Source organism: Microtus pennsylvanicus, chromosome 10 (assembly GCF_037038515.1).
Source record: "Microtus pennsylvanicus isolate mMicPen1 chromosome 10, mMicPen1.hap1, whole genome shotgun sequence".
NCBI lineage: Eukaryota > Metazoa > Chordata > Mammalia > Rodentia > Cricetidae > Microtus > Microtus pennsylvanicus.
Genome location: NC_134588.1, coordinates 26,985,451 through 26,996,969, shown reverse-complemented (window position 1 = coordinate 26,996,969; position 11,519 = coordinate 26,985,451). Strand labels below are relative to the sequence as shown.

The 11,519-nt window shown below is 45.3% G+C and overlaps 1 protein-coding gene across 2 annotated transcripts; it reads right to left on the bottom strand.

The window, feature by feature from the left end:
- Positions 1–1,876: 1,876 nt before the first annotated feature.
- Positions 1,877–9,826, bottom strand: Rab29 (RAB29, member RAS oncogene family). Of its 2 annotated transcripts, XM_075987869.1 has the most exons (5): positions 9,255–9,826; positions 7,152–7,223; positions 6,076–6,257; positions 5,269–5,390; positions 1,877–4,970 (listed from the first exon to the last, which is right to left on the bottom strand). In XM_075987869.1, exons 1-5 carry the CDS (start codon positions 9,376–9,378, stop codon positions 4,856–4,858), a joined length of 615 nt encoding a protein of 204 aa, XP_075843984.1. In that variant the 5' UTR covers positions 9,379–9,826; the 3' UTR covers positions 1,877–4,855. The 2 variants fall into 2 exon arrangements, with proteins under 2 accessions (XP_075843984.1, XP_075843985.1); XM_075987870.1 differs by lacking the exon at positions 7,152–7,223 and having other exon boundaries at positions 4,709–4,970; positions 9,255–9,520.
- Between the last annotated feature and the right edge of the window lie 1,693 nt (positions 9,827–11,519).

Sequence of the window (11,519 nt, the reverse complement as noted above, 5' to 3'; positions counted from 1 at the left end):
GAAACATGGATAGACAAGACATGCAGGGTGAGGTTGAATGTTTATTAAGGGAGTTATGGAGGAGGAAGGGTGAAGGGGGGGACAGAAAGAGAGGGGGGAGAGAGAGAGAGAAGAGGAGAAAGAGACAGAGAAGGGGGGAAGCAGAGAAATGGGGAGAGAGGCAGAAGCGAAGCTGCCTCTCCGAAAGGAAGATGGAAAAGAGAGCGAGCTCAGGCCAGAAGCTGAAGATCAGCCTGCCTCAGCGGATGGGGGAGGGAGTGGGTGTGGCTTGTCTCTTAAAGGGACCAAAACCATAAAAAGCACGCATGTCAAGGAAGCAGAAAAGGAAGGGCCGAAGATGGCAGTGGGCAGGTCATAGGTAATGAAAGTGGGCGTGGCTTGTCCCTTAAAGCGACTGGAAAGCACAACACCCCTGTCTTGAAAAACAAAAACAGACAAACAAAAAACATAGCTAGAAAGGAAAAGTTGGGATCCTGTTGGGGTCCACAGATTTCAGAGATTGTTAAAGGCAGTGGAAGATTATAATTAAGCCGTAAAAAGAGCAGGCTATAGGATGAGAGAAAGAAGAAAGTATGTAGAAGTAAGGGCTGTATGAGGTGTGACTGGGGGGTAGCAGAGAAAGCCTTACATTAGACTGGTGGGGAAACATACACAACAGTCCTAAGACCTAACTGAGCAACGCACAAGCAAAAGCAAAGCCATCATGAGACATACATGCAAGAGTAGAAGTTAAGTGATAGAGACCAAGAGGGAAAATCAATACTTATGGAATGAATTGCTGGCCCAGCTATGCTGAGTTGAAAGGTGAAGTGCTCATTTCTCTCAGGCTCTAGCTGGTTCCGCAGGGTATTGTGTGTGTGTGGCAAGACTGGCAGCCTCAGTGCTTTAGGGGGGTCCTAACACACTTCTGTTCACAGTTCTGTCTCCTGTTTGAGTCAGGGAGAGAATATGTGTTGTCTGAAGGGGAATCTCATCCTCAGAAAGAGACTGCGGTGATGAGAGCGCGCACATCACACACACACACACACACACACACACACACACACGCACGCACGCACTCACACACGCACACGTGCGCACACACAGGCAGGAGACTGATGTTAGCTGTCTTCCTTGCTTTCCACCCTATTTTTTGAGACAGGACCTCTCACTGACCTGGAGCTCACTGAGTAGCTGGACTAGCTGCCTGCCCAGCCTCCCATGTGAGTGCTCATGTCCTCACGTTTGCAATGGAAGCACTGTAGTGACTGAGCCATCTCCCCAGTGCAATGTTCATATTTGAAGTCTGTTACTTCAATTGAAGTCAGTTGATGGTGAACCTCCTTCAGGCAATGGCCAGACCAGGTGAGGCGTGGCTTTGGGTACCAAAAGGTTTTGTTTTGTTTAGTTTGTTTTTGTCCACTTGACACAAACTAGGGTCATCTGGAAAGGGGATCTTCAATTTAGAAAATACTCTATAAGGTTGGCCTGAAGGTAAGCCTGTGATCATTTTCTTGATGATGATTGATGTGGTTGACTGCAGCCCACTGTGACCAATACCACCTCAGGGTAGGTGGTCCTGCCTGGAGGCTCCTCCAGGACCTCTGCTTCAGTTCCTGCCTCCAGGTTCCTGCTTGAGTTCCCATCCTGACTTCCCTTCAGAGGTAGGATGAAATCAATCCTCGCCTTCCCAAGTTGTTCTTATTCATGGTGGTTTTGTTTTGTTTTTGAGACAGGATCTCTCTCTATAGTCCCAGCTATCCTGGAACTCAGAGATCCACCTGCCTCTGCTGCCCGAGTGCTGGGATTACAGGTGTGACCTCCACCTCTGCTAGTCATGGTTCTTATCACAGCAATAGAAAGAGAAATAGGACATCATCACCAAGCAGTGCCCAAATAAAGTGGTCCTAATTATTTTTATTACAATCACATTTCTCATAGATGGCAATATTTCTTCTTACTCATTTTAATTATTTTCTTATACATAGGCGGGGTAGAAAAAGCATTCGTTATAATTCAATTCCTTCTTTTAAAAACTGTTGAGTCACTGTATGTGTGTGCAGGTATGTGCACTCCACAGTGTGCGTGGGAGGTCAGAGAACACTGTTCTAGGAGCCGGTTCTTTCCTTCTACGTTGGTTTTGAGACAGGGTTTCTGGCCGTTGCACTATGTGCTCCAGAGTTTCTGGTCTACTAGTTAGTAGGCTCGCTGTTTCTACCCATCATCTTGCCATCAGGAATGCTGAAATCAAAGGTCAGTGCTGAGCTTTTTATGTTGGCACTGGGAGCAAATTCAGGTTGGTAGAACTGTGTGGTGGTGTCTTCACCACTGAGGCATCTTATAGGCCTCAGTTCCTTCTTTAATGACGGTTAGGATTATAATGTCTACCGATTATGAGAGAAAATCTAGACGAGCTATCAAAGCAGCTTCTAGCAATGCTCAAAAAGTCAACAAAAGGGAAAGACAGAATATTCCGCCTTTAAAATGGTTGCAACCAGGCCTAGTACACGCTTGCAACCCCAGCAGGAGATCAGAAGTTTTAGGCAAACCTGAACTATGTGAGACCCTGTCTCAAGGAAAAAAACAACAACAACAAAATAAAATGGTTAATCTTCAAGAAGTACTGGGGATATTTTTGTTTCTTTCTTTTTTTAAATTAAGAATTGAATCATTAGATGGGCGGTGGTGATGCACACCTTTAATCCCAGCACTCGGGAGGCAGAGGCAGGCGGATCTGAGTTTGAAGCCAGCCTGAGCTACAGAGTTCTAGACCAGTCAAGGCTACATAGTGAAACCCTGTCTCAAAAAACAAAACGAAACAAATGAAAAAAAATTGAATCATTACAGGCAATTGTACCTAAGAAATCAGTATTAATAAATTAGTGGAGTATTCCTTTAAAGTAGTTCTTTAAAAACAGGGTAGTGGGCTGAGGATGTAGCTCAGTGGGAGAGTCTTGTCTAACAAGACTGAAGCTCTAGCTTGAGCCCGGGGTCTAGAAAGACTGGATGTGGCTGCGTGGGGCAGTGTTCAAACACATAAGCTTATGGAGGACATTTCTCATTCAAACCACAACCTCAATTTCTCATTCTACCTTTGGTCTCCATAGGCTTATGGTGTGTCATGATACAGAATTCATTTCGTCCAACTTCAAACATCCATAGTCTTTAATAGTCTTGGCACTGTTCAAAAGCCCAGAATTTCTGCTTCTGAGGCTCAAAATGGTCTCTTAATTGTAACCCCTTGAAAAATCAAAAAAGTAAGAAAATTACATACTTCCAACATAGAATGGCACAGAATATGGATTACCATTCTAAAAAGGAGGAATGGGAACATAGCATATGAGTGTTTTACCTGCATGTATGTCTGCTCACTACACGCAGTGCCTGAGGACGCCAGAAGGGAGGGAGCATCATAAACTGGAGTCACAGTCCATGTGAGTCACCATGTGGGTGCTGGGAATTGAAGAGCAGCTGAGCTATCTCCCCAGACTCTTTTTATTGTTTTGATAGTCTCTTAAATTTAAGAATGGTCTTAAATTCTCCTGCCTTAGCCTTCCAAGTGCCAGGATTATAGGCAAGTACCACTACTCCCAGCCAAAAGCTTGACTTTCTTTTTTTTAAAATGTGGCTGAAGATGATCTTTACCTTCTGTTTTTAGATTTATTTTTATTATGTATAGATAGGTGTATGTCATGTATGTATTGTATGTCTGTATATGCATGTGAATAAGGTGTTTTTTGAGACCAAAGACGATGAATTCCTCTGCAGCTGGGGTTAAAGGAGGTGGTCAGCTTCCCAGTGTGGGTGCTAGGTGTCAGGCTCAGCTTCTCTCTAGAAGCAGAAAGCTCTTTACTGCTGAACCACCTCTCCAGCCCAAAACTTGACTATTCTTGAAGCCAAGACAAGGTAAAGCTAATTATGACTAAAAGTTTTAAAAATATAGTGATCCTGTTTTCCCACCAGTAGCCCCAAACCAGTCCAATGTCTTCCTTCTGCATCCCAGAATCTGATGTTGAAATGTTAAATCCAATACAGGAAGAATCTGAAAGAAAATGGAATTTGGCTAAAAGGCCATCTGATCTTATTTCTTCTCAGTCTGAACTCATGGTGTCTTTCTACATCAAAAAGAAAAAACTCAAAAAAATTGGAGAGAAATATTGCTATTATTATTTTTAAAGATGGGATCTTACATTATGTAGCCCAAGCTGCGCCTGTATATTTAATCCTCCTGCCTCAGCCACCCAGGTACTAGGATTGTAGGCATATGCACCACAAGTTGTCTTTGAGAATTATTTTATTCATACTTTTGATATTTACTTATTTACTCTGTATGTGTGAGAGCGAGAGTGTGTCATGGTGAGTGTGTCTAAGTCACAGGACAAACTTGTGTGAGTCAGTTCTCCCAACATGTGGTCCCCAGGGACTGAACTCAGGTTTTCTGGCTTGGTGACAAATGCGTTTATGCACTGAGCCATCTTGCTGACCCTGAGCATTATTTTCAAACTCAGATGCTAAGTGGATGTGCAAGGCCCTGATTCTCATCCTGGGCACCACAAACACAAACAAGCACATGGTGCTAATTTTTAATCCTTCCCATAAACTCATGTCACAGTTGAGGGATGAGATGATCATGGTCACATAGGATGCTCTAGTTGAACTACATGAGCCAACAGTAATTCAGAGACAACATCTAAGAGCAACCAAAATGCACATGGGTCCCAGGCAGCCTTTCCCAGGCCCCAGGGGGCAGGCCTCCTTTCTGGGCGGCAGTTGGCAAGAGACAGTTCAAATGTTCTTAACAGAATTTTATGCCGGGTAGGCAACCAACAGGAAGAGGTGGACTCGGCGACCGGGATAGAAAAGGAGCCTAAAAGAACTAGCAGCAGGTCCAGCCAGAGGAGGGCTTGGTTTGGAGATTGATGTAGTTCCCCTGAGTGGACAAAGACATTACATCTTCTCTGGAATTGTTCATCATCTTTTCAACGAGGACTCTTTTAAAAAAAGAAAAAAGAGAGAGAGAAATAAGCCTGAGAAGGTAGCTGGAGAAGAAGGTGATGCGTAAAAAAATTAAAAAAAGAAGGTGATGCGGCAGGCACTGTCTTATCACCAGGCAGCCCTCCACGAAGACACCAGGCTTAAGTACCCCGCATCCTCAAGTATCTTAGGGAGACTGACATTCCAGGGGCTTGATCTGTACTTGTTTGATCAGAAATCAGAAAAGAGGACCCATGGAGCCACGGTGGACAGTAAATCTGTGCGCCTGTCCCCAGAACACTAAGAGCTACTCACCTCATGGCTTCATTAATATTTCTGTTCTCCTTGACTGACGTTTCTGTCCAACCTGTGAAACCGTTCTCTTTACTGAATCGGTCAATCTGGTCCCGGCTCACTGCCCAAGGAGACAGATCACTCTGACAAAGAAAATACATAAATGGCAACACCGTAACCTTCATGGGAACCTGGGCATTTAGAACAATTTCCAACCAATGGCTGAGACCACCAACATCTAAAATCTGCAGCCAAGGAGTCACTCTCAGGAAAGTTGAGTTGGCTTAGCAGTTAAGAGCACTGACTGCTCTCCCAGAGACCCAGGTTCAATTCCCAGCACCGATATACTAGCTGACAATGCTCTGTAACTCCAGACCCACGGAACCTGACACTGCCTTCTGGCCTCCTTGGGCACCAGGCACACACATGGCATACAGATATACATGCAAACCAAACACACCCCACACAAAATAGAAAGAAAGAAAGACAGACAGACAGACAGACAGACAGACAGACAGACAGAAAGAAAGAAAGAAAGAAAGAAAGAAAGAAAGAAAGAAAGAGACAAACTTTCTCAATATCGCTTCAAAAGAAAGCAGAGGTGAATGCCAACTTGGAAGGGGCAAACCAGGCATGCTGACGGCCAGGCACTGGGGCACTAATTATAGCATTTGAGCAAGATTGCCAGTTTTAGGTTAGCCTTGGCTACACAGACTCTAGCTTAAAACAAAACAGGATGTACATGCTCAGAAACACAGGGCCTTTTAGATACCTTTACTCTAGTGACTGAGAGATGCCAGGGGCCATTTACTTAAACTGGCCACACACCTTGTTGGCCAAAAGCAGGCAGGGCACCGGCTCTCCACTAGGCAATGTAAGCTTGCTGTCCAGATCCTGTTTCCATCTCTGGCTGTTGCTGAAAGTAGTGGCATTGGTGACATCAAACATAATAACACAGGCAGAAGCATCTCGATAGTATAGTCGCGTCATTGAGGTGAACCGCTCCTGCCCTGGAGGGAAGGAAGAGAAAGCTCTCAAAAGGTGTTTCTGGGCCGGGCAGTGGTGGCACAGGCCCTTTAATCCCATCACTTGAGAGGCAGAGACAGGTGGATCTCTGCGAGTTCAAGGCCAGCCTGATCTACAGAGTGAGTTCTAGGACAGGCTCCAAAGCTACAGAGAAACTCTATCTCGAAAAACAGAAACAAACACAAAAAGGAAAAAAGGGGCGATTCTGAAAGTGAGCACCCTCTCTGATATCCTCTACTCTCCCTTCACTGGAGGACAGGGTGTTTTTGTACGCGGTAGAAAGGGTCCCTTCCCTTCCCTTCTGACCCTGCCTAGCCCATTAAGGGATTATTAAATTCGGTCACTTCCACTGCAGATTCTGTCTCCAAACTGAAGCGCCCACATCCCTGTCTGCCACTTACTATCTGTGCAATTTTAAGAAGAACAGGCTGAGCGCTTCAGATCTGTCAGGTGCCGAGTAAGAGAAACGCTTTCACAACAGGGTCAGTGAACCAGTAAATCAGAAATACTCTGAAGAACAGCATAGAATAAGGATCCACCATTATCACTGACTTGTTTTCTGGAGATCTTGCTTCTCACTAAAGTCAGCTGAAGATCTAGAGCCCACCCTCCTACCAGGGGAGTATCCACCATGGGACAATCTGCCACCTTAACAGCATCTCCACCCACACAGAGGTGGTGGGACATTTTTGTCTTTGGGGCAATATGCTGCCAGAAGCATCTCAAAAGCTCAGAGAAGCTCAAACTTGTAGCTTCAGGAAGGAAGAAAAAAGATGTCAGTTTTGCCATCCCATTTCCACACTACCTCCACCCGACCCCAGGCAGTTTACTGGCTAAATAATTTCTTCCCTTGTTCCCATCTGGTCTTCCCATTTTACCTGCAATATCCCAAAGTTGAAGTCTCACCATCTCTGAGTCAGACCACTGGAGAACCTTCAGCGCAAAATCCACTGAAAATACACATATTTTACTTTAATTAAGTCTGCCTTTAAACAAATCCAGGGGTGGGCCAGTGAGATAGTTCTGTGGGTAAGCTAAAGGGACTTTTGCCAAGCCTGTCAACACAAGTTCAGTGCCCATAACCTAAAGCTTACAAACCATCCTCTGACTTCTCCATGTATGTCATGATACACATGTTCATGCAATCACACACACAAAGTATTTTTTAATCCAGGGATAAGATCAGAATAAATACACAAAGACAACCCCTGAATCTTAAAACTCCATTTAGGCTTAAGCCTTCAGTTGGGGGAGAGGAGTCTGCACGGCGGGTAAGCGTGGGACACAATTCACACTCAAAGGGTATTCAGGGTTTTGGCCTCTATCAGATCAGGTTATTTGATACTAATTACCCCATGGCTAGGAACAGGAAATGTTATGGAAATAATTCCTCTTCTTAGGTTAGATGGTTTCTGGAAGTTTTCAGGGGTTTTTCTCAGGGTGACAAAGGAAATGAGTTAAGTTAAACAATTTTTGTTTTTGTATCTTCTACATTCAGCTTCACTGTTGGTATCTGAGCAAATAGTATAAGGAGAAAACACAACAAAAGACTCTATGTCGTCCGTAAGACTTTGGTAATTACGTCAGGCAGGAATTGGATAACTGAAAAGGTTCCAGAGGACGAAGTGTAAGAGCTATGCGGGAATCTGCCAGCGGGTCAGTCGAACCTCCCGAGTTGTGTAGCGCAGGCTAGCACCCACTTATCTTCCTGAGCGTGGAATTAAAGGTACAGAAAGCCATGCTGGGCTTGAAAAGCTAGTTGTCAAGGAGAGGAACAGAGTAACTTCAGTTTGGAAACATATTCTACATCTGCGACAGAAGTAGAAACCAGGGAGAATTTATAATAGTAAACACCGGGAGACAAACCAGCAAACCCAAATTTTCCAGAGTCAATTATATTCATACTGTAGGAAAATGCAGTCTTTGAAATGTTAAGTAAGCCCTTAATTTTGCCAGATACTTTTGAAAAATTAAAATGTTTTATATATATGTGTCTGTCTGTCTGTGTGCCTGCTCATGCCACAGTGCTTCCATGGAGGTCAGAGGACAACTTTGGGGGTCTCTTTCTCTGTCCCTCTTGTGGGGTTGGGGACTCAGCTCAGGCAGTCAAGCTTGGCATAAAGCACTGTTACCCACTGAGTCATCTCTCCCATCCTTTGCCAAATACCCTTTGAAGTTTTCATTTCAAAGTAAATAGCTAATTAAAAACAACTTTCATATGAACACTGGTGCACACTTTCAAAATCTGTATTGGTACAAGCTTTAAATAAAAATTTTAGTTTTTATTTTAGATTTTATTTCACATCAGCACCTCATTAACTACCTTCTACTTGTAGTGGTGCGGGGGTGGGGGTGGGGTGGTTCCCTTCAATTAAGTTCAAAGGCCACACTAAGGAAAGAAATTAATTAACTTTTGGTGTTTCTTTCTGTCCTCCCCTCCCTTCCCCAGTGTTAGAGAAGAAGGGTGGGAAGATAGGCCACTCGGGGTGTAGTTCACATTCTTTCTTGAATTCCTCACATTTCCCACGAAGTCCACGAATTATCTTTATTAGAGCAACCCACAGGGCTCATCAGTCCTAACCAGAATCTGTTCCCCAATCTTCCCCACATTCGGCCCTTCTGACTGCCTAACTCCTGGGCTCTGCTCCTTAGCTCAAGTCGTTTCTTTCCTCAACACAGTGAGGTGAGAAACAGAGCAACCCTCCCCAGCCCGCACTTGAACCCGGGCTCAGCTGCCTCCGCTGATTGGAGAAGTTAATTAATTGCTCGGGGAAGCTCACGGCTTCAGGAGAGTACAGCCGGCTGCCGTGAACCGCCCTACTCAGACCCCTCCACCTTCTCCATCTCTCACCTGTACGCTTTGGCCTGATCGTTGCAGGCAGACAGCACAGGTTGGGAACCCCCCTAGAGACGACCCCAGTACCCAGCGACTACCCGCTGCAAGCCCCGACGCCTGCTCCCGGCAGCCCGCGGCCTCTCACCTCCCACGGTGGACTTGTAGTGCTTGCTGAAGCTGTCCTGGGAGTAGCGCTGGACCAGTGACGTCTTGCCCACGGCGGCGTCCCCCACCACTAGCACTTTGAACAAGTGATCTCGGCTGCCCATGGCTAGCGGTGGGGAGAGGAGGTTTTGTTTTGTTGTTGTTGTTGTTGTTTTTTATGTTGATTTTTCGGGAAGTCGCTTATTTTGAGCCCTTGGGCTCCCCCCGAGTTTTCTTCCGACTGAAGTCGTGCATCCCCACCCTGTCTAGCTGAAGCTGTTCAGAAAAGGAAACTTCTGCACTCGGCCTCTGCGCGCTTCCTCCCCGCGCTGCCGCAGCCAGGGTGGGGCGAGTACGAGCTCGACCCCCTGCGGTTGGCACCTTCCCGTCAGGGACCTCCAAGCAGCTCGCCCGCGCGTGAACCCTACTGGCACCTTGCTCCACCCGCTAGGTACAGAGGACCTGGGCCCTTCTCTGACCGCACACACCAAATTGGGGGTGTGCAGAGTCCTTGTCCGGTCCCTGTTCTGCCACTGGCGGCGCACTTCCCGTCTTCCTTCGCCAGCCTTGTTTGCCCAGCTGCTGGGAGCACTACATTTCCCAGTGTACCTTTTGGTGAAGAGGCCGGGAGAGTGTGGAGAGTTGCCGAGTGGACTTTTGGGAAATGTAGTTTCATAGCTACCTTGCGCAACCATACATAAAGTTTTCAAACTTTAAAACATTCAGAAATCTATTTTAAAACAATTCTAAAATTCGGCGTGGTGGCGCAGGCTTGTAATCTTTGCCTTGGGGAGATGGAAATAAGAGGATCAAAACAAACAAACAAACAAACAAACAAACAAAAACCGCAAGGTCGTCATCTGCCAGGATTCCCCCCCCCCCCTTCCTCTCCCGGAGACAGGAGGCAAGGCGTTTTTTGAAACAGCTTGGTGTGTGGGGGTGTGGGGGTGTGGGGGTGTGTGTGTGTGTGAAAGGGGGAAGCCTGAACTACACAGGCCATGATCTCGCCTGTCTAAATCTTTCCCCTAATGTTTTAAAGTCATATTTTAAAGGTTTCTAGATGTTTTTTAATCACATTTTTAACGTTTTATGACACTAAAATAAACCACACCATTAATAAAAGACTAAACATCATCCCTCATGTCCCAAGTGGAGTCCATTTCCTGTTATCTCAACGACACAGTCAAATCTCGAACCTTGGAAATGTATTTTCTTTATGACCAATAACAAGCAAATTCATGGGCATTTGATGCTATAGCAATAGCAATACAGAATAAGCAGGAGACAGTTCCTCATTCAGACTTCCACATTTCTTACAGCAGCCACGAATATTATTTGAACACAAGGTCATTTCCTTTTGTTGCTACTATTGTTTCTGAATAATCATAAAATGATTGGCAAATATTTTTAACTTTCCTCCCTGTAACTTTTCTGTCCTGCCTCACCTTTAGATAGGATTTGTGACTGGTAGAAATTGGCCTCAACTACCTACATATGACCTTAAATTTGTGATTCTTCTGTAGCCAGTTTTATAGTTTTGGGGATTAAACCCAGGCATATCCCCAACCCTCTTCTTCTTTTTTCTTTTGACAGAATCTCTGTAGTCAAGCCTGACTTTGAGCTCCTGATCCCCTTGCTTCTGTCTCTGCTTCTTCCCTTTTCCCAGGAGTACACACCGTGCCCCAATGTGGGGTAGGGGAGGCAAGTCTCTTCCACCATTCCCTCCCTTCCCCCCTTTGCAAAAAATAAAAACTTGGAGTTAGTATACAAATTAATATCTTTCATGGCAACATTCCCCCCCCCCACACACACATACATCGACGTTTTCCTGTTCTAATCACTGGCTTTGCCAGTCTTCTCTCCTCCACTCACATTTAAAGGATTGCATGTTCTCAGTTCCCATGGCTTTAACATAGTTCAACACCCTTTGACATTTATTGCCATGTGGCTTTTGTGATGCTGTTCCCTCTTTTTTTCCACTCCCATGTCACTTTTTAAAATTCTTTGCATGGATCTCTAATGTGGGATTTCCCTCTGTAAGCTGTGATTACCATTAATGAATAAAGACACTGCTTTGGACCTACAGCAGGGCAGAACTTAGCTAGGCAGAGAAAACTAAGCTGAATGCTGGGAGAAAGAAGGGCAGAGCAAGGAGAAGCCGTGTAGCCCTGCTGGTGATAGACACCAGACACCAGACACCAGAACTTTACTGAGTAAGCCACTGCCACGTGGTGACACACAGATTAATGGAGATGGGATATATATA

Coding starts and splice junctions, on each gene's coding strand:
- Rab29 (XM_075987869.1), bottom strand. CDS start 9,378: ATGGGCAGCCGAGATCACTTGTTCAAAGTGCTAGTGGTGGGGGACGCC. Junction 7,224..9,254: donor CTACAAGTCCACCGTGGGAG/GTGAGAGGCCGC, acceptor GTGTATTTTCAG/TGGATTTTGCGCTGAAGGTT. Junction 4,971..5,268: donor AATATTAATGAAGCCATGAG/GTGAGTAGCTCT, acceptor TTTTTTTAAAAG/AGTCCTCGTTGAAAAGATGA.